General features: G+C 41.6%; 1 protein-coding gene across 1 annotated transcript in view; it reads right to left on the bottom strand.

Moving 5' to 3' along the window:
• Positions 1-23571, bottom strand: part of CPNE4 (copine 4) — a 690441-nt gene that overhangs the window by 7485 nt on the left and 659385 nt on the right. Inside the window, exons 11-14 of the mRNA XM_070386976.1 lie at positions 18660-18793; positions 10926-10980; positions 7891-7942; positions 5469-5602 (exon numbers count right to left, since the gene is read on the bottom strand). Of these exons, the coding sequence (XP_070243077.1) occupies positions 5469-5602; positions 7891-7942; positions 10926-10980; positions 18660-18793 (375 nt within the window). The remainder of the gene's footprint in view (positions 1-5468; positions 5603-7890; positions 7943-10925; positions 10981-18659; positions 18794-23571) is intronic.

Below are 23571 nucleotides of genomic sequence, written 5' to 3'. Positions count from 1 at the left end.
TTTAATGTAACCTTTGCAATATGCTCATCTACAGGGAATAAATGTGAGATGGTGAAACCACTCCAAGTTGCCACATTTCAAAGGAGAAAGGCTAGATAGGAAATCACATGTTGAACACATCTGGTTTTGAGAATCACACTTAAAAGGTTGCTTTTAGGGCTGGTAGTGCTAAAGAGTTCCCATTTTTCTCTGTGAGTCTGAAAAAAATATTTTTAAACAAAACAACCCAGTCAAAACACAACTGGAGAGAAGAGAAAGTCATACTATGATGAAGACAGACACGTGTCCTTAACGCTTTTCAGTTTAATATAGAGGCAAATTCTGTTCCATGTCTGCTAATTACCCATCCCTAGTTCTAACTGAACAATTTTTACATTCATTTGAGTTATCAATTTTCATCCATACCTATGCTTTTGGAGTCTTATACATTCACAGAGAAAGTGGCCTGGGAGTTTGAAGGAAGGTTTTAATCAGGGAAAGTGATGGAGGAGCTAGGGAGGTGTAGGGAGAAGGGGCCAAAGGAGGCAACTTGGTGGCTTAGGGATGGATGGATGTGACGTAGGAAATACCAGAGTCATAAATGACTCTTTGCAGGGTGCGCCTTGGAGGCTATAACAGGTACCAAATCTGGTTGGAGCCTCCTCCTGATTCCTGAGCAGGTGGCCTTGTGAGTGAATCACACTTCTGCACCCCTACCATTCACTCCTCACCTTCCCCTAACTCCTGTTTGATCTGATCTTCATGGTTCAGGGCATGGATCTCCCCAACCTGTCCCCTACAACACCTCCAGGAGCAAACAACCTGACAATCACACCACCATATTCAGGAATTTAGAGTTGTCATTGTCTAGATCGGGTGCTGGGAAAATATTTTCTGTAAAGGGGCTATGATAAATACTTTAGGCTGTGTGGGCCATAATTGTGTCTGTGGCAATGACCTAACTATGCCTGTTAGAATGAAAATAGCCATGCTAAGTTGCTTCAGTTGTGTCCGACTCTGTGCGATCCCATAGACGGCAGCCCACCAGGCTCTCCCATCCCTGGGATTCTTCAGGCAAGAACACTGGAGTGGGTTGCCATTTCCTTCTCCAATGCATGAAAGTGAGAAGTGAAAGCGAAGTTGCTCAGTCGTGTCCGACTCTTCGCAACCCCATGGACTTCAGCCGACCAGGCTCCTCCGTCCATGGGATTTTCCAGGCAAGAGTACTGGAGTGGGTTGCCATTGCCTTCTCCAGAAAATAGGCATAGATATTACTTAATAGGAATGTGCATGGCTGTGTTCCAATAAAACTTTACTGAGGGACACAAGTTTAATGTCATATAACTTTTGTGTGCCATGAAATATGATTCTCCTTTTGATTTTTTTTCAACCATTTAAAACTGTAGAAGCCATTCTTAGCTAACTGAAAAACAGGTTGCAGAATGTTGCTGGCTTTTCATTTAGAGCAGGGATTCTTTTTTTCTTTCCAGTAATTTTTATTCATTCTTTACTTCTCTCTCATTTGCCTTGATTTCATTTTTTTTAATTTATTTTTTAATTGAAGTATAATTGCTTTACAGAATTTTTTTGGTTTCTGCCAAACATCAGGATGAAGCACCCATAGGTATACATATGTAACAACCTAGAGAGGTGGGATGGTGAGGGAGATGGGAGGGAGGTTCAAAAGGTAGAGCAGGGATTCTTAACCTGGGCTTGCAGACTGTTGAAATAATTTCAGGCCATCTGCACAGTTGGGGTAAATTAAAGTTCTGTTTTCACTTACCTTTAACTAAAAATGTATCATTTTTCAATTCTGAGTATAATCAACAAATAAAATTGGTTTTAACTGTACTTGTGGCTGAGTCACCAATAAAATTACAGAATATGTTCCTGTTACAATAGAGTGTATCATTTACATTCAATATTACTTAGAAATAACGAATTATTAGGCCAGGCACTAATTCTCATAATTTAAATTTATTGCTATATTTATGATGCTTCTATGTCACATTTAAAAATATTTAGCTAACTGCATTTCAACATAATTGGTTTACTTTATAACATATATTTTATTCTGTGCATTTAAAGGCCATTCTGAGGAGGGGGTCCATGGGCTTTACCAGCTGCTAATGGTGTCCATGGATCAAAAAGGGTTAAGAAGCTGTGGTCTGAAGAGACTGTCAAGATTCTAGACCTGATCCTTCCAGGTTTAATCTCGCTAAAGGTAATAGGCTGCAGACTGCTGGATCGAAACCCTGATGGAAATTTCCAATAAAGCTTGCAGTAACACTTGCTTCCAAAATCAGGGTAGGAAAATGCTCATGGGTGAAACATTATAGTCTGAATGTACTTGAGGTCCTGTTTAAATAATAAGGGGATTTTTTCTTTCTAGAAGAGTTTCATAAAACTGGGGAAAAAATCCTATAGCCCCAGACTTCCTGAAACCACTTGCCTACAAGGTTCAAGGTTAGGACACTTAGCAATCAGTGATAACAAGGGGGCCCTGGACCACACTCTGTTAATAAGATAACAGAAACTCCTAGGGAAAGCATCAGTGTTCCTGGCATACAAGAATGAGTTATTTGAGAAGATATGGATTAGATCCTTTCAGTACTGTTTTCTGATCTGTCCTTTCAGAGTAGACCCATCTGGCCCTGGAGGAGTAAGTGATGCCCAAAACCTCATTCTGGTTTCTATTAATCCAGAATGCACACCTATGTCAGATTCTCTTTACTCCTGTAAGTGTTGGTACCCTAGAGAGGCTGAGATAACTCAGTTTTCAAACTGGGCTCCGTGGAGCCCTAGAGATGCCTTGGATCCTCTTAAGGATAAAGCAGCTTAAGTGTGGACCCCACCCCTTAGCCCAGATTGAGTCAGAACAGTCTGTTTTCTTAAAATCTATATGTTTGGTTTCTAAGAAAGATATTACTTGAAGAATTTGAGGTTCTGGTAATTTAAAGGGGTTAAAATAAATGAAATACTGATCTTGTCCAACCCTATCCCTAAACCTTGCATCTGTGAGGATTCAGAATTTCTCCAAGGCCTCTTGGGTTTGGTAAGATGGAGCTGCTATTGATTTTGACAAGTGTGGTCTTCAGAGTGGTGTCAGGAGCAAAGTTTGGATGGTGTGGGTAGAGGCACCAGAGGAAAGAGAGATGGAGATGGTGAGTATGGGCAGTTCTTTCAGTGAATTTTGCTCAAAAAGAGTAAAATAAGGGACAGTAGCTAAAGGGTAGAGTGGTGTCAAGGGAGAGCTTTGAACTTAAACAAGAGAAATTACAACATGTTTTATTTGCTGATAGGAATGAGTCTTCAGTAGAAAGAGAAATAGAGGATAAGGAGAGAAAGGGAATGCAAGTACGAGGTCAGTGTTCCTGGATAGTTGGGAGGTGTGTGATGCAGTGCACAGAGCAGCCACCACTGTGAGATGGGAATATATCCAGCCCATCCTAACATAAGGGATGCTGAGAACACAGGCAGAGAGCATGGGGGAAAGATGGGCTCACATAGGAAGGTGAGGCAGCAGTATATCATGTTCTTTATGCAAATCTAGTATTGGGGAATCCAGGATAAAATCATAAAGAAAATTTCAGACATCATTAATATTCTGCTAAATCTGAAAAAAATTTCAGTTCAGTTCAGTTCAGTCGCTCAGTTGTGTCCGACTCTTTGTGACCCCATGAACCACAGCACGACAGGCCTCCCTGTCCACCACCAATTCCCAGGGTCCACCCAAACCCATGTCCATCGAGTCAGTGATGCCATCCAACCATCTCATCCTCTGTCGTCCCCTTCTCCTCCTGCCCTCAATCTTTCCCAGCATCAGGGTCTTTTCAAATGAGTCAGCTCTTTGCATCAGGTGGCCAAAGTATTGGAGTTTCAGCTTCAACATCACTCCCATCAATGAACACCCAGGACTGATCTCCTTTAGGATGGACTGGTTGGATCTCCTTGCAGTCCAACGGGCTCTCAAGAGTCTCCTCCAACACCACAGTTCAAAAGCATCAATTCTTCAGTGCTCAGCTTTCTTTCTAGGTCAACTCTCACATCCATACATGACCACAGGAAAAACCATAGCCTTGACTAGACGGACTTTTGTTGCCAAAGTAATGTCTCTGCTTTTTAATATGCTATCTAGGTTGGTCATAACTTTCCTTCCAAGGAGTAAATGTCTTTTAATTTCATGGCTACAGTCACCATCTGCAGTGATTTTGGAGCTCAGAAAAATAAAGTCTGACACTGTTTCCACTGTTTCCCCATCTATTTGCCATGAAGTGATGGGACCAGATGCCATCATCTTAGTTTTCTGAATGTTGAGCTTTAAGCCAACTTTTTCACTCTCCTCTTTCACTTTCATCAAGAGGTTCTTTAGTTCTTCTTCACTTTCTGTCATAAGGGTGGTGTCATCTGCATATCTGAGGTTATTGATATTTCTCCCGGCAATCTTGATTCCAGCTTGTGCTTCACCCAGCCCAACATTTCTCATGATGTACTCTGCATATAAGTTAAATAAGCAGGGTGACAATATACAGCCTTGATGTACTCTTTTTCCTATTTGGAACCAGTCTGTTGTTCCATGTCCAGTTCTAACTGTTGCTTCCTGACCTGCATACAAGTTTCTCAAGAGGCACATAATTATGGTATTGAAAAAGATACATAGAAAAATTATTATATTATGGTAATATATGTAACTCTAATGTAATTGGGTGGCGCTTCCCAGGTGGTGCTAGTGTTAAAGAACCCGCCTGCCTGTGCAGGAGATGTAAGAGACACAAGTTTGATCCCTGGGTCAGGAAGATCCCTTGGAGAAGGGCATGGCAACCCATTCCAATATTGTTGCCTGGAGAATCCCATGGACACACAGAGTCTGGCAAGCTACAGTTCATGAGGTCACAAAGAGTCGGACACAACTGAAGTGACAGCATGCACACGACATATTAGGAAAAAAACTAAACTCTGGCCTTTCAGCTTTGGTTTGCATTTTTCTTAAGAAAACCACCAAAAGGACCTCAAACACATCTTCCCCATGATGCTGTGTGTTACTTCACTTGACTACTAGGTAGAAGAATAACCCATCATTTTATTTCACTTCCATCTGTAACCTGGATACCCTGGAAGTTAAGCTTAGTTTTGGTCAGTTTTTTTTTCTTTTTTTCCTTCCCAGGAACTGAAGGTGAGTTGAGCATTGTGACATGGACTTACACTCCGGAGAATATAGAGGCTTCCCTTGTTCAGTGACTCTTGTGTTCTGGTAATGTTAAAGACATTTGAGTTGTGTCATCCCTAAACCTCATGTTATTCCAGCAGCGATGGGCATGATTATCCCCATTTTTCAGACGAGGAGACTGAGGACTGGGGATGGAAGGTTAAACCATTTATTCAAACTCATGCAGGTAAAAATGCAAATTCATTGTCAGAGTCGGGTGGGTGCTATGGCCAGGGGAGGAAGGGTAGGCACCCATTAGCAGGCAGACCACCCCTCTCCTTACCGACGCCTCCTTCGTGTTGGTCTCCTCTGATGCTGACTTGGCCACCTTCTGGATGATGGGAGCGATGTTGGTGGGGCCATAGAGCTGGAGTTTGGGAAGGCAGCTCTGATAGGCTTCCACAACTCCTTGAATCCCTGAGGTAAAATTGGCAAAGATCAATAGCTAATAGTCTTCTAAATATATTTAAATTCAAACACACACACATGAAGTATTAACTTTCCTCAAAGAGTCCTTATCAACAGCACATTTATGTTCTTAAGATAAAAAAGAAAACATCACATCTGGGCTGGTGTTTCTGCCTCCATTCCACTAAAATCATTCTCTTTATGCATTTTAGTTATTTTTGAAATTGGCTTGGGAAGAATTTGTTAATGAATGATTGTGTTTCCTACAGAATACAAACAACCTTTTTTATGACAAAGAGAATAGTCTAGACCCAGTTAAAAAAATGGCAGTTACAAACCTATGTATTCCCAAAACTTTTCTACACTTTTAAAAATAAGGGATTCATGTTGGGGATATTTTGCAACCCTATAGCTTAAAACTCAGAGAGAAATCTTTTAGTCAGAACTCATCCTCTTAAAAGGTTCACATCAAAAGCGATCATTTTTACTGGTGAAGAAACTGAGGCTCAGAGAGGTTTGTTGCAGACTCAGGTGTGTCTGGCTGTAAGGGCCATGCTCAAGGCTTTAACACTTCTCTACTTTTCACACCACCCTGTTGACTCTAGTACACCCGTCCCAGGCCACCTATGTGAATAATGTATACATACAGCCGTCTCTCCAGAGGCTAAAGTCTTTGCGGGCAGGAATTGCACCTTCCTCTCTCATAAGCTCAAGGCATGTCAGGCACATAGTAGCTGCTCCCCAAACATGTGATGGATGAGGAAAATGACTGTTACTGTTTTCTGTTGGGGACTGTAATACAGACAAGTGACGCTCATCACCATGGGCACCCCCATTTAAGGGGGCTTCCATCCAAACCTCATGACAGGTGGGCTTTGTTTGTGCAGCTTCTCCCAGCCTGAGTCTTGACTGCACACTGAAGGTTCTAACATGATCCCACGGTGACACAGTCCCATTACCAGTGATTTTTGTTCAAAGGGTCCTCTCCATGCCTGTGCCTGTGTTCCTAAAGCCCTCTCTACCCTAAAACAGCACACTGGTCCTTCAGGCCAGAGAGACTCACACAGTCCCACCTATGATTGTTTTCTGTCCATATCTTTCTAACCAGCTTTTGGGCATCTTGGATGTAGCTGTATTCTGTTTTAATTTATACACATATATGTAACAAAATGTATATGAAAATGACTGGAAGTGTTCCATTCTCTTTAGTCTGCCATTCTAAAGACAGATACCAAATCAATATACACAGCCTGGTTTTGAGGTTAAGTGAATTTTTGCTTAAGATAAGCAAGTTTGAATTCGCTTTCAAAGGTACCAGGCAGATAAATTCTAAGATGTGAAACAGGTTAACATGGGATATGTCCTTCACTCTGCTTTGATGGAAAATCACTCTTACAGTTGAAGAGCAGGCATGGTTCCAGATGAGGGAAGCCTAAATTGTAATAAACTTGGCATGAAGGATGATGAAAGGGAATAAGAGCTGAGTGGAGATCTGGTCTCAGAGGTTGTTCTGTGCAGACTTGGGGATACTGATGTCATGTTCTTGGACAGTTAGTGCCAGATTTGTGAAAGAAACTGCAGAAAGCTTGACACCCCCCACAGGATCTGAATTAACTATGTTCTGGGTTCCTCCTTGACAGGAAGGAGGAGAGACATGAACATTTCCACTAGCCCACTGTAAAAATGTCTTACCATTTTCATAGCAACAGATGTGATTGGCTCTATTTATCATTTAGAAACCAGGAAAAATGATTCTAGGATACAATTTATCATCATAGTCATCATCATTATTTTGTGGAATGTGTTGGAGAATCTCCAGCTGGAAATAACAGAATAGGGATCAAAGTCTTTAAGGAGCTCTTTCTGGCACAAAACCACTGAAATGACTCCATTACCACTATGGTAAGATTGTCATATGATGTCCATACTTTCCCCTCTTCTTATTACTACATAGGAAGTTGTAAAAAATAAATACTTGATGACAACTTGGAAAACAGAAAGGGGGTTATCTTATCACTGCCCATCAGGTGACCCTTCCCTCAAGTTTTTTTTTTTTTTTTGGCCAGAGGAATCCAGAATTGGGATTGATATTCTTGCTGTAAGCTCAAGACCTCTCCTGCATTCTGTCTTTTCCAGCTCTTATACCTCTGCTCTCTTGTTATTTGGGTCTAGGGAGCCTAATTCTCTGCTGTGGACAATCATCACTGACGTACTGCATCAGGAGAGAGAAACTAAGATGGTAAAAAGGGGAAGGGAAGGGCTGTGGGACCCCAGCTTCCTTTCACATCGTGATTTACCTGCACATTCCGGGTTGTCTTCATTAAAGTTGATGGCGAAGTCATGAGAGACCTGGACACCAATTAAAATTTACAAAAGGAAGACAGGAGAATGACAACATTAATCCAGTCAGGAGGCACTGGGGTTAGAGTCTGCAAACAGACGCTCATTACATTCATTTTGTGTCAAGCAGCAGGAACCATTTTAAGCCTTTACAGAATCTCTCTGAGATGGAGGGTGGATTCTAAGCTCCCTGTGGAGTTGAGGTGACAGGGAGATTTTCTAGAATCAGATAAATGCTGGCAGGGGAGGAAGAATAAGGTATATGAAAAAAAATACAAGGAAAGATTTCAGAAAAATGTTAACTCCAAATAGCTTCAAGAGAGAAGTGGCCTCAGAACAGTGGCTAGATTTGGCTGAGTTCTATTTGGACCAAGTGATTAAAAAATGATAACTCAATAACCCAAGCTGTCTGCTCGAGATGGCTATGCTTACGAAGGCTCCAGCTAAGCTGTTGACATTTACGACTCATTCTAACATAATATATAGAACTGCTGGGCAGGAGGATTTTCACATACATACAGGCAAAAATAGACTCTAGCTTTTGGAAAAGTAATAAAGTAACATAATTTGGAAACTTCCAATACAGATTCCTCTACCTGGTGGGACCTATGTACAATACAAGGTCAAATAGTATGTGGCTTATTTTTTTCTTTCTAAAACTTGATAAAATAAGAGGTGTGTCTTGGCATCTAGACATTTTTATTGGGTCACATGGAATTTTATTGAGGTTTCCATTTCAAAGGCTATTTCCCAAAGCACTGACTCTCTGGGGCCAAGAAAATAGGTCATTGTGGTAAAAATCCCTTTTTTCCCAGTGGGGGTCAGAGCTGATGCTGTTGGTGCCTTAGCCACATTCCCTTGCCCTTGGCTCTCCCAGGCAACTCAATCAACTGTCCGTTATCTTACCTGGTTTATTTATCTTAAGTTTTTCTTGAGCTTCCAGAGCTGGCATGACTTACCCAGGTGACAGGCAAAAAGTGTTGGGGAATTAATGTCCCCTGAGAGTAATGTCCCTGGAGAGTAGCTCTTCAACATGGGCTGACAGGAGGCTGTGAATCAGTATCCCAGCCCTCTAATCCCTTGGGGTCTGTGTGTACCCTGCACTGTCTCCCAGGATTTGGCTTTGGCTGTCCATGCTGGTAATGACTTTTTAGTAAACCCTATGTTGACTTCTTCCCATTTGCCCTCTCTCTACTGAGGCTTTCTCCACCTCTCAAATAAACTGCTTGGATCCTAATCCTTGCTGCAAGGTCCCTGGAGACTGCAAACTAAGACGGAGGTGATTGTGACTCAGTTTCAATGCAAACTGAGATTTTGTCCTGAAGAAATAAGTTATGGTAACCTTATAAATTCTCTGGGGGCACCTGAGTTGCTAAGACCATCAGGGCCTGTCTGGAACAGAGGGGAGATGAGGCATGGAGATGAGGCATGGAAAAGGGATGTCTGAATGGCTTTGGGGGAATAGAGTGAGGATGCATGAGGGATGCCTGGTAGGGTAGCAGGAAGAAGTTAGCTGTCAGGCAGAGTGGATCAGGAGGGGAATCAGGACTTTAGCTAACAGCTAGAAGAAGTTGCTTTAGGAGGGGGACCAGGCAGATGTCAGGGATGAGGACAGGAAGGCCTGGAGCCAGGTATGCCGCACACCTCTATCCTTAGCCCCACTGGGCCAAGGCGACCTAGGGGAATTGGGGAATATGCTTACACATCTCAGGACAGCTGGACTGGTGGTTGTCCAGGTTCAATTCCAGGCTAGAGGCTTAGCAGTTCTATGAGGAAGGTGGGCACCCACCTGCCTACATCCTGGAACTGATACCCCATCTGAAGGTGACTGCATATCCTGAGATCTGGTTAATTCTTTTATGTATGATCTTTTAATTTTAGTATTTCCATGTCTTTCAGTTTTTCCAGAGAAGCCAGAAATCTGACATTTTCATGTAATTGTCTAATTCTTAAAAAAAAAAAAAGTCTCAGAATATATTTGTGGCCTGATTAACACCTATAAGCCAACAGTTGACAACACTTGATCTATATTCTTCCCCCATCATGTGCTCCATTTCCAACAAATGCTTCCGGAATTCTGTAGCGTGGCCAGCAGGGAAAACAGTGTGGGCCACAGGCAAACAAGCAGGAGGACAGGTCATGGAGACAGGCTACTCCATCACTGCTCACTCCAGCAGGAAAAGGAAGGTGGATTCCTTTTTTCATGAAAAGGCCTTCAGTCTGACTGCTGTGGGGTGGGAGCAAAAGTTGGCATCTGCCTCCTGAAGTGCAGCTCAGATTGGTCAGTAAAAGAGAAATTGATAAGTGGGCAGTATTGCTTGTATTTATCTGGGATCTCAGAGGCCTCCTGAGGAACAGGGAGCCCTGCTACTCCCCAAGATTCTCCCACCCGGGCCATCTGGTATACCATGGGAGAGTGCCTCAGCCCCACTGCAGCACAAATCTCTCCATGTACAGTCTTTGCCTTCTTTGTGTCATGAGAAATTGGCATCAAGGTCAAATAGGATTCCAGTGTTTTTACAGTAGCTTTTCAGCTCCAAATTCTCTGAACCCAAGTAGCTCTTTCTGTGTATCTCTGTGTATCTCCCACACAAGACTGGCACTTAGGAACTTGGGATGAGGGAGTCTGTAGACTTCACTGTCATGGACTTTCACTGTCAGAATGGTCAATAGGGTCTTTCTCCAGGGGAGATCTGAATAGATGGGCTCTGAGCCATTGAAGATCAACTTCCAAGTGTTTCCACAGTGTCTGACTTGTCTATATGAAGCTAAACAATGGAAGTTTTCATTTGGAATTGACTCTGAGACAGCCCATCGAGAATCCCAGGAGAATGGGTGACATCTATACACCAGCTCAAGGAGCTAACCTCACTGGTTGTGAAGATCACTTCTGACTATGGGCCTTTACATGATTATATTAAAGGTTGAAAGTGTGAGACTCCTGTGAGGGAAACCCATGCCATCCTTTGTTTATAGTAAAACACCCACTCACCGTGTACTCTGGGGGTATCCTGGCACCGAACCCAAAGGCTGGGAACATTTTGTCACTGAAATTAAAAAAGAAGTTGCTGCATTTTTTCATCTAATGAGAAAGAAAAACATAAACCTGCATTGCTTCCCCAGAACAGGTCATTATGCCAAATGCTAACTCATGCTTTTTGATTACCTGTGGTAACAGGGGACAGCAATAGAGTGGAAAACTGAAATAAAGAAACAATCCCCAAAGCTCATCACTTTACTGCTTTCCTATGCTATAGGTGAGAAGTGAGAAGGAGAAGAATGAACATTGACTGGCACTACAACACCAGATATGATGCTAGGCCATGTCTATACTTAGTTAATTTTCATACAACATTTGAAGGTCCACCTACTTTTTATTTCTATTTTACTGATGAATAAACTGAGCCTCAAAAAGTCTAAGAAAGTGAACTAAGGTGTTTACCAGCAAGCACTGTTTAATTCCAAAGCCTATGAATTTTCTATTATACCATCAAAACTTAATGATTATGTACAGTATTAAATGTGGTTTCCTCTTGTGCTTTCTGTAACTGGGCCCCTGATCAGACCATAAACAAGACACTTCTTAAGTGAATTTTGTGCTGTCACGGGATTGTTGCAGTGGAGTTCAGGAATATTGCTCTTTGAAGAGGGCATGTCCTTCTCAGGACACCTACTTTTTATTTGCTCTCCCATTAAAGACTCAATTGAGATTTGTTCTTGGAACAATTCCTCCGTTTCTCAATTCTTGCAGAGTCAAAGAGAAGAGGAAATTCAGATAAGGGCTCACTGTCCCTGGAATGTCTCTGGAAGCAAAAGGGGAGCCCCAGGCCGAGAAGTCAAAGGATCAAAGCCAAACTGTCACCTATCACCATCTACTGATTTAGATGAGGTCACTGGTAGCCAAAGATGGCTTTGATAGACCTTCACCAAAATACACCCAATTCGACCAAATTTGGGGCAGGGGTTGGGAGATTCAGGGAAATCAGAATTCTTTGAAATCAGAGGCTAAATTTGTCAGAAAATTACCAGTTCCCCCTTTCCCTCTCTGTTATGTAGATATGGACTTTGCTTATATCCACTCCAGTACTCTTGCCTGGAAAATTCCATGGATGGAGGAGCCTGGTAGGCTGCAGTCCATGGGGTCACTAAGAGTCGGACACAACTGAGCGACTTCACTTTGACTTTTCACTTTCATACATTGGAGAAGGAAATGGCAACCCACTCCAGTGTTCTTGCCTGGAGAATCCCAGGGATGGGCGAGCCTGGTGGGCTGCTGTCTATGGGGTCGCACGGAGTTGGATACGACTGAAGTGACTTGGCAGCAGCAGCAGCAGGTATTAGGGTATTAATGATGATAAACAGAAAATCATAAAAGCTTATAAAGGATTAGACACAGGTCTGAAATATTTCTGGGCCTTGGAAATATTGAAATGCTTTGTTTCAGAGATTCTTTCTTAGCTAGGATAAGGGTGAGGAATGTCAGGGAGTTTTTAGAGGTACTTTCTAGTTAAGTCTGGAAGAAAGCTGTTCTGGGTGGAGGATGGGTCCAGCTTCTTCCAACTCAGATGGTTCAGAAGTCAAAGCAGAGAAAATTAGGAAGCTCCACACCTTTTATTTTCTTTGATGAGTTTAAGAGAGGTGAGATCTAGTATTCTGTTTCTAATCAGCAAACCAGTGTTTCAGATTTTATACCTTCAAGCCACCCTTGGGGATTTGAAGTTTACTGAGCACGAGGCACTGTTACACAATTGAGTTTCAACAGCAGGAAGGTAGGGAAAATGTCTCACCTACAAGGGGAATAATTAATGAGTCATGAGGGTGTCAATTCTCTGAAGTTAACCACCACACAGGCTCTAATAAGCATATAAAGGAAAAAATAATCAAGCCTAAGAACAATAGATTTAAACATTCACTCTTGCTGATTAAAAATAAAACTAGACAGAGAAAGGGAAGGCAAGTTGAGCACACAGGCAAGTGAAGGCTTGCCAACACATCAGAGAACTTAAAATGAGACCTACCAGCACTTATAAAGGGGCCATTTAGAAACTACTGAGAAGACTGGTAGAACCTCCCAATCTGGAAAATTCAAGGCAGATTGAATTTTCTGAAGGCACTATTTCTTACTATTGGAATAAAATAGTATAAAATATGATCAAAGAGCCCAGTGTTTTCAGTGGCAATGAGCTTGCTGTCGTGAACTTAGGAAAAGACCTTGGTCAGATGATCTGCCAATGGGAGATGCATTTTTATCTTCCCAGGTAAGGTAGAGGGGGCTAAAGCAAGAGATGAATTAGAGACTGTGTCCATAAGGAAGTGGAGATGAATTCAGTAAAATTGCATTTTAGAACAGCTAGACATTACATAAAGGCTGTTCTCTAAAGTGGTGGTCTTAAAGTTGGGTTATGTGGAGGTGCAAAGCCCTTCTATAGATATAAGAGCATAGCCTCTTTGCTTTTAAAGGAAATCAATATTCAGCTCCTTTACGTCTCCATGTAGTCTTTGCTGAAATTGATCTGGGAACGTCTGTGATTGAAGTACCTGCTCCTCATTCACACCTCCCCTCTCCCAGTTACCCTCTGCTCACCCACGCAGAATCTCAGCCGCCATGTGCACTGCTCCCCTTTGTGGAAGCTCCAAGCAGAATACAAAGGGACATTTCCTGATGAGAATGACTTGCTAGCAAACAAATCCTTTCATGAGTCAGGTAGTTGCCAGTTTTTGCTTAAAAGAACTGTTGGAAGTGCTGATGTCAGATGGTAGACCATTAAAAATATCTTTTGATGATAGATATGTAATTTTTTATATAAAACTTTGAATTGAGAGAACTTCATAACACTGCTAGGCAAACTCTTTCCATTACCATGGACTTATAAAAACAAGCTTTCTTAGTATTTACATTGATAAAACAAAAAATTGAATTAGAACTGATGCTGGACTTTTCCATTCTGGTCAGAGGGGGCAGTTACCCACAGATATGTAAACTAACTGGGGAGTATCTGTTTCATTAAGATTAAAAAAAGATTTTTATAGGCAATAATCAGTTATTGAAATTTCCCAAATATTTGTGATCAAGTAGGCAACAATAATGATTATAATAAAAACTAAACCAGAAGATATTTTTAAATGCTTCAGATCTTTTCATTAGATTTGAAATTTAGAAATAGGAAATTTTAGAAATTGGAAATTTAACAATTTATATTCATATTTTAATTAAAGATATAGTAATCGATTAAGGAATTTCAAATCAAATTTTAAAGATACATTGGGATGAAATTCTATGGGAGAAGGGAATGAAAATATGACTTCATGAAAAAGAAGTAACAGAATTCTCAACTCAAGCTGATGAACTTGTTCACGCAGTTTTTAAATGGATGATGGTAGGTATCCAGTGGCGTTTAGTTCTGCTGGATGCATTCAGTAGAGTTATGTAAGAGTTTTATTTTTAAATGTCCATATTTACATTACATTAGAATTTTCATTCTTTGTCACTATTTAAACTCATGATGGAAAATGTTAGATTTCAATATAATAGGGTGTGAAGGTTATATGTTTAAACATTCTTTTTAGGGGTATGTGAGCCAAAAATTGTACAGGTCATTGGTCCAAAATGACTTTTAGGTCTGACACTATAGTTCTTTTCCCTTTTGTGTCAGTTGATGTTTTAAATATAAGTAAAGAGTATAAGCCTCTATCACTTAATAAGCCTCTATTATTTATTAAGAATGTACAAAAGGCAGAACTTTTATATCTAATTCTTACAACTACTCTGCAGGGGAAGTTAGCTGAATCTTTCATTTGCTGTCAAGGAAACAAGGCCCAAGGAGTTTAACCTCAGGATGTGCACCAGACTAATTAAATCTGGGGATCAGGCCCAGGCACCAGACTGTTTTAGGACTGCAGATGGTGACTGCAGCCATGAAATTAAAAGACGCTTACTCCTTGGAAGAAAAGTTATGATGAATCTAAATAGCATATTGAAAAGCAGAGACATTACTTTGCCAATGAAGGTTCGTCTAGTCAAGGCTATGGTTTTTCCAGTGGTTATGTATGGATATGAGAGTTGGACTGTGAAGAAAGCTGAGCGCTGAAGAATTACTGCTTTTGAACTGTGGTGTTGGAGAAGACTCTTGAGAGTCCCTTGGACTGCAGGGAGATCCAACCAGTCCATTCTGAAGGAGATCAGCCCTGGGATTTCTTTGGAAGGAATGATGCTAAAGCTGAAACTCCAGTACTTTGGCCACCTCATGTGATGAGTTGACTCATTGGAAAAGACTCTGATGCTGGGAGGGATTGGGGGCAGGAGGAGAAGGGGACAGAGGACGAGATGGCTGGATGGCATCACTGACTCGATGGACGTGAGTCTGGGTGAACTCCGGGAGTTGGTGATGGACAGGGAGGCCTGGTGTGCTGTGATTCATGGGGTCGCAAAGAGTCAGACATGACTGAACTGAACTGAATGGTTCCAAAGGGGAGCCAAGAGAACAATGGATTGGTGTCTGCAGAGTGAAAAAGACAGCACTGTGATGTGACTTTTGACTTCTAGCCCAATCCTCTGCATTCCAGCCTGTTTCATTTCTAACTGTACCTCATAGCACCCTACCCAGCAGTCTTTGGAAGAGATGCTTGTCAGAGACTCACATCTCTGCCGAGCCCTAGGAATGGATGCCACCCTGGCCTGGAGCAGCCTAAAGAGACCACGTTGTCTGTAGGAGCTGGGGGAGGGCTACAACCGACTGGGAAAAGATGAGCTCGTTTGGGAGGCACACACTTGGGGAGTTGGAGGAGACGGAAGGTAGGGGTCTCTCTTTCGGAAACACAAAGAAAAATGGGCTAGCAGAGCTGCCTGCCAGGCTTAGGACCTGAGCCTCCCCTCAAGGCAGCCCTGAGAACTCTGAGCTTCACGCGTCTCTCAAGTGTTCAGCTTCATGGATCAGCTCGTCATGACCCGTGAGCAGTGAATGTACAAGGCAGGAAGAGAACTCTTGGCTGTCAGAGGCTGAGCGGAATTTCAAGGTTCCTGGGGATTAAATGCCTCTGGGTCGCTGCAGGTGGGCAAAGGGAGCCTTCTGTCAGTTTTTACTCAACTGTTTCTTTTTGAGCAGCAACCTCACTGACTTTGATGCAAAAATAAATTAATTCCAAAGCCCCTACTTACAATGTCCTGACTGTCTGTCTATTGTCTTTCCACCCACACAGAGAAGTGAGGGAAACTTGTCAGTTTTCATGAAGTGATTAGTGTGCCGATTTCAATGCTGAGGTGCTTTCTTTACATGAAAAATAAAAATGTTCCAGTGAGTTGAAGAAATCTGATTTTCTTGGCCAGTTGGGACCAACAACTTTGGTATTTTCCTTTAAAAATTTTTTAAAAATTAATTTATTTTAATTGGAGGATAATTACAATATTTTGATGGTTTTTGTCACATATAACATGAATCAGTTTTTTAAAAGAATCATCTGAGATGATTCTTTATGTAACCCGAAGGTGATCTCTCTTACTTTTATCTGTACTTTTGAGGAAATACAAAAATCCTCTGCAGGCTTTGTCTGTCTCATATTATAAAGGGATAATAGCTCTAAAAGGTGTGTGGGTCCCTCTGACTGTCTTATCTGCATTTTGAGTTTGAGGTAATCAGGAAACAGAAGTTCTGTAGCCTGTCCAATAAATCTGCTGCAGAAACACAGCAAGGGCTCTGGGTGTTGGCATCTTAATTTCTGGCCAAGCCATTAATTTGCTCTTTGGAATTCATTACTAGGCTGCCTTGTGCCTGCAGAGTCAGTCAAGGCCAACTTTACTGACTCAACTAAGTGTCTATTGTGTTGTATTAAGTGCTTTTACCTACTTTATTTTATGAGCATTTCAATATTTAAAAGTTATTAAGAATCCTGAAGAAGTTCTCACTTTTCTTCTCTTAAATGGACACATTATGACACAAGCTAACATTGTGTGTGTGTTTGGGGGGCGGAGAGAGAGAGAGAAAGAAAGGAGGAAATTACTGTGGTGGTATCTTGGGGGATATTTGGAGGCGTTTCTAACAGTGGGAATTGCAATCTGTCTGTTTTTTCCCTCTCGGTAGAAATCTCCATTATGACTTGAGCCTCTCTAAGAATCCTTCCTGAATTGGGGCCTGAAGAAATCAAGAGCTGGGATTCAAGTTGCCTTCACGGACAATATTTCAAGGTTAAGTACCAGTATCATTTGAACAAGGTAATTTAAAATGCTATTGCTGCTCTCTGTTTCAAACATGGAGGGGAAGTGTTGGCAAGGGCCTCATGTTTAGCACTATCTGATTTGACTGCATCTGTGCATTCATCCCCAACTAGCATCATACACATCTGAGTTATTGGTGATGACCAATCTGAATCCAGAGACTCGCCAGTGGGAAGGACACTCATGCACCTTCTGGTCATAGGTTGTGTCACTCCCTAAGCGCCTGGGTATCAGGTTTTTAATATGGTTTTCACCAATTATGAGACTAGAAAGAACAGAAATCAGGCCATTTCATGAAATCTCTCTGAAATTGGAGGACAGAGTCACTTTATTTTCCTGGTCAATTAGTTACTGCTTGGGCTTCCCTGGTGGCTCAGCTGGGAAAGAATCTGCCTGCAATGTGGGAGACCTAGGTTCAATTCCTGGGTTGGGAAGATCCCCTGGAAAAGGGAAAGGCTACCCAACTCCAGTATTCTGGCCTGTAGAATTCTATGGACTGTATAGTCCATAGGGTCGCAAATAGTCAGACATGACTGAGCAACTTTCAAGTCACTTAGTTATTGCTTATTATCAACTAGTCCTGATTTACAATCACATCAGGCTGTCAACTGAGATTTACCCACAATATATTTACCCTGGTTCTATTTCAAAGAACCTTCTTAATCAAACATGTGAACAACTTCACCTCAATCTAGAAATACTGGAAAGGCAAAATAAATTCAGTTCAATGTAGTTTATGTAAATCACTTCTTACAAGGAATTCTCTTGGTGGGCAAGGTCAATGTTTGCCATCAAGTAAAAATAAGTATAATACTGATTTGATCTCAAAATTGTGTTTTCTATACAGACATACAAACACATATAAACACTGTCATGGGCACATGCACACCCTCTGCTGAAGTTACCAATAGCTCTTGAGACCAGTGAAATCGCATGATTATGAGCTTATGCTGTGGAAGGAGCTGGCTCTGGGTTTAAATCCTGCCCTTGGCTGTAGGTCAGGGCACACACTACTTCATCTCCCTGCACAGTTTTCCTCTTCTGTTAAACAACACCCATGACAGAAGGGTTAGTATGAGGATCAGAAAGAATAGTGCCCAATTAACCGGTGCTTCTCAAATCTCAAATTGCACACGAATCATCTTGGAATCATGTTACAATGCAGATGCTGATTTAGATGTTCAAGTGGAGCTTGATGTTCTGCGACATTATGCTGCTAGTCAATGCAACCAACTTTGCAAGTTTCTGTATGTAGTAAGGCACATAATGAAACTTCACAAAAGAGAAACCAAAATCTCTATCCAGTGGTCCTGCCAGCCAAGTAAGAGAAGAAAGGATTTTTTGGTGGCCAATGTGAGCTTGGCATGAATTCAGTTCCTCTAGAGGTGAAGAGGATAACACATTTAGAGCTAGGCTTTATTTTGTCCCCTCATGAGTCTCAGCATAACTTCATTTCCATTATTCTGCCCAGGATCAGCTAGGGGCCACAAGAACCACCAGAGATGGGAAGTCTCATACCTGTCATAGTCTTGGCAAATCTCTCCCACTGCCACCAAGGCCTTCAGGTACTCATTGGGCTGGTAGGGGTGAATGTAGTGCAGGGAACAGCTGTTCCTGGGGTCCCCGTTGGAGGCCGTGAAATCTATAGCTACCTGGAAGAGAAGATAGGAGAGTGGGTGGATTTAAAGTGAACATATTTCATTTAACCTTGACAGCGATGCAGCCTGAGGGAGGGGGAAAATGGTATGTTACACATCCTGCTGACAATCAGAGTTAGAGAAGAAATTCATTAGCTTTAAAAACTAGTTGTTCAAATGTTGGAGAGGATGTGGTGAGAAGGGCACTCTCCTATACTCTTGGTGGGAATGTAAATTGGTGCAGCCAATATGGAAAACAGTATGGAGGTTCTTATGGAAGTTCCTCAGAACACTAAAAATAGAGTTACCATGTGATCTAGCAATCCTCCTCCTGAGCATATATCCAGACAAAACTCTATTTCAAAAAGATACATGCACCCTCTATGTTCATAACAGTGGTATTCACAATAGCTAAGACAGGGAATCGACCTAAATGTCCATCCACAGATAAAAGGATAAAGAAGATGTGGTACATATATACAGGGGAATAATAATTGGCCATAAAAAGAATGAAATAATGCATTTGCAGCAACATGGACGCAACTAGAGATGATCATACTAAGCAAAAAGTAAGTCAGAAAGAGAAAGACAAATATGATATCACTTATATGTGAAATCTAAAATATGACCAGATGAGCTTATGTACAAACAGAAACATACTCAGAGACATGGAGAACAGACTTGTGGTTACCAAGGAGGAGAGGGTGTGGGGGAAGGATGGAGTGGGAGTTTGGGGTGAGCAGCTGTAAACTAAAGGAAGTCAACCCTGAATGTTCACTCGAAGGACTGATGCTGAAGCTCCAATACTGATGTGAAGAGCCAACTCATTGGAAAAGACACTGATGATGGGGAAGATTGAGGGCAGGAGAAGGGGGCTACAGAGAATGAGATGGTTGGATGGCATCACTGACTCAATGGACATGAGTTTGAGCAACCTCCGGGAGATAGTGAAGGACAGGGAAGTCTGGTGGGCTAGAGTCTGTGGGGTTGTAAAGAGTCAGACACAACTTGATGACTCAATAACAAAAAGCTGTAAACTATTATAATAGACTGGATAAGCAGCAAGGTCCCACTGTATATTGCAGATGACTGTATTCAGCATCCCATGATAAACTGTAATGGAAAATAGTATTTTAAAAAGAATGTGTGTATATGTATAACTGAATTACTTTACTATAGAGCAGAAATTAAAACAACATTGTAAATCAAATATACTTCAATAAAAACATGAACATAAAATAATTTTTAAAAAGAAAAAAAATAGTGGGATAATGGGTGACTGAGTAATGGGTAATTGAGGGTGACCTAAAAGGATCAGTGAAATCTAATATCTTCTGAGATAGATTTCATCCCGAAGGTGAAAGCCAAGCCAGTGAAAAAAGAGAGGAAGATAACATGAACTGTGGTGAAAAGTTAGTTGAGGGTGGCAAGTCTACATGCATTTTGCAATCAAAAAGCATTCTAGGTCACACCTATGGGGCACCAACCAGACGAAGGTCCAGATACATTCAGATAATCCCTGGAAAACTTCTCCAAGAAAGATACTCAAAAGGTACCCAAGAGACAGGGTTTGGAGAAATCAAGCATCTCAGGCCTCCTGGATTTGCTAAGCTTCTACACACACCCACCACACTTGACTTCTGTCCTGACAAGACACACTTAAGAGATCATGGCACCTCACAGGTGTACATAGTGTTTAAAAGTAAACATAGTGCTGGGAAGGCTAGAAGAAAAGCATCTTTTTCTCTCCTACTGTGGAAAGAAAGCACTTTAGAACTGTAGAACATTCTAGAGACTGTAAGGATGTTGCAGAGATAAACTTGATTCTCAGGTAGCACTAGTGGTAAAGAACCCGCCTGCCAATGCAGGAGACATAAGAGATGTGGGTTTGATCTCTGGGTCAGGAAGATCACCTGAAGAAGGAAATGGAAACTCACTCCATTATTCTTGCCTGGAATATCCCAAGGACAGAGGAGCCTGGTGGGCTATAGTCCATAGAGTCACAGAGCCAGACATGACTGAAGCGACTTAACACACACACACACACACACACACACTTGATTCTGCTCTGATTTATCAGTGTCATTGCAAATATTGCAAATCACTGATGTTCCAGTCTACCTGTGTTTTTAATACTGCAGTTGTCCCACATGTGTTGATTGCCTGATTGTCAAGGGTGTCTTGTGATGACAAAAACATGCTGCTATCCTGATGTAAAACCAGAGAATGAAATCAGATAAATCAGATAATATAAAGAACAGACGGGGAAACCTCCATAAAGAAAAATGGCAACTCAAGAAACATAATTGAACATCTAATCCTGCTAAGCACAGGTGAGATCCTCCAAGCATGTAGGCACCAAAAGGCAGCATCTGAGCCCAGGTGTATCACCTGGATGAGTCTCTGTGATGTGGGAAGAAGTGCATGTAACATCTGGATGAGCATTAAAAATTTTGGCAACAACTATATTAAATTTTGAAAAAAATCATAGGGCTGGGATTAGAGTAAGACAAGAGAGGCATAAACTCAGGAAGGCACTCATCTGAGCTGATCCTACACTTGCCCGATCTGAGTGATGCATCCTTAAATTTTGCACCCTAGGTGCCTTCCTCTCTTTCTTCACTCTGGTCCCAGTGCTCTACATCTTTTCATTTCTATCAACTCTTCATCCCTAGGCTTGGAATAATTCCCTTATGCTTAACAAACAAGGGAGAGGCAGAGATCGTGGTGAGAAGAGGATTGTGATGGAATATATTAAGCATGGAATAGAAATAAGATATTCGTTGACTGATTGTGAAGCGGATGCCAGTTAGGGAAGGGAGTGGCCAGATCTCCTTGGGGATGGAGGAGATTATGAAGTGGGGTAACTTGAAGTTCAAGGTTAGTAGGCAGTATTGAGTTGCCTGTTCCTGGTGGTGCTGTAGAGAAAAACATGCCCAATGGAAATTGCTTTTTATTTTTCTGCAGGCCTCTGGGGTTTGCACTCTTTTAGTGGGGATGACCCCCTTATTTATGACAACCACAGAGGCTCTTCAAGCTCAGGAGATGCTGATGAAACTTTGGGGAAGGGTATTAAACTAAACATTATCTGATGAAAAAAGGAAATAAAATAATGATCCCTATCATGTGCTGCTTTCTATAGTTCCCTTTGCTCATAAAAATATTTTATCATTTGTTGTTGTAGTTGTTCAGTCACTCAGTTGTGTCCAATTTATGGACTCCAGTATGGCAGGCTTCCCTGTCCTTTGCCAATTCCTGGAGCTTGCTCAAACTCATGTCCATTGAGTCAGTGATGCCATCCAACCATCTTATCCTCTGTCGTCCCCTTCTCTTCCTGCCTTCAATCTTTCTCAGCATCAGGGTCTTTTCTAATGAGTCAGCTCTTCACATCAGGTGGCCAAAGTATTGGAGTTTCACCTTCAGCATCTGTCTGTCCAATGAATATTCAGGACTGATTTCCTTTAGGATTGACTGGTTTGATTTCCTTGCAGTCCAAGGGACTCTCAAGAGTTTTCTCCAGCACCACAGTTCAAAAGCATCAATCCTTCGGCACCCAGCTTTCTTTGTAGTACAACTCTCACATCCATACATGACTACTGGAAAAACCATAAGTTTGACTAGACAGACCTTTGTCGGCAAAGTAATGTCTCTGCTTTTTAACATGCTGTCTTGGTTGGTCATAGCTTTTCTTCCAAGGGGCAAACATCTTTTAATTTCATGGCTGTAGTCAACACTTGCAGTGATTTTGAAGTCCAAGAAAATAAAGTCTGTCATTGTTTCCATTTTTTTCCCCCATCTGTTTGCCATGAAGTGATGGGGCCAGATGCCATGATCTTAGTTTTTGAATGTTGAGTTTTAAGCCAGCTTTTCCACTCTCCTCTCTCACTTTCATCAACAGGCTCTTTTGTTCCCTCTTCACTTTCTGCCATAATGGTGGTGTCATCTGAATATCTGAGGTTATTCATATTTCTCCTGGAAATCTTGATTTCAGCTTGTGCTTCATCCTGCCCAGCATTTTGCATGATGTACTCTGCATGGAAGTTAAATAAGCTGATTGACAATATACAGCCCTGATGTACTCCTTTCCCAATTTGGAACCAGTCTGTTGTTCCATGTCCGGTTCTAACAGTTGCTTCTTGTTAGAAACCTGAATACAGGTTTCTCAGGAGGCAGGTAAGGTGGCCTGGTATTCCCATCTCCCAAAGAATTTTACACAGTTTTTTGTGACCCACACAATCAGAGGTTTTAGTGTAGTCAATGAAGCAGAGGTAGATATTTTTCTGGAATTTTCTTGCTTTTTCAATGATCCAGCGGATGTTGGCAATTTGATCTCTGGTTCCTCTGCCTTTTCCAAAACCAGCTTGAACATCTGGAAATTCTTGGTTCACATACTCTTGAAGCCTAGCTTGTAAAATTTTGAGTATTACTTTACTAGTGTGTGAGACGAGTGCAATTGTGCAGTAGTTGGAGCATTCTTTGGCTTTGCCTTTCTTTGGGATTGGAATGAAAACTGATCCTTTTCCAGTCCTGTGGCCACTGCTGAGTTTTCCAAATTTGCTGGCTTAATAAGTGCAGCACTTTTACAGCATTATCTTTTAGGGTTTGAAATAGCTCAACTGGAATTCCATCACCTCCACTATCTTTGTTTGTAGTGATGCTTCCTAAGGCCCACTTGAGTTCATACTTCCTCCAAGATGTCTAGCTGTAGATGAGTGATCACACCATCGTGGTTATCTGGGTCATTAAAATCTTTTCTTTAAATTTTATTATTATTTTTTTTACTTTACAATATA

This window comes from Bos mutus, chromosome 1 (genome assembly GCF_027580195.1).
Source record: "Bos mutus isolate GX-2022 chromosome 1, NWIPB_WYAK_1.1, whole genome shotgun sequence".
NCBI classification, from domain to species: Eukaryota; Metazoa; Chordata; class Mammalia; order Artiodactyla; family Bovidae; genus Bos; species Bos mutus.
This window is presented reverse-complemented; position numbering and strand designations above follow the sequence as displayed.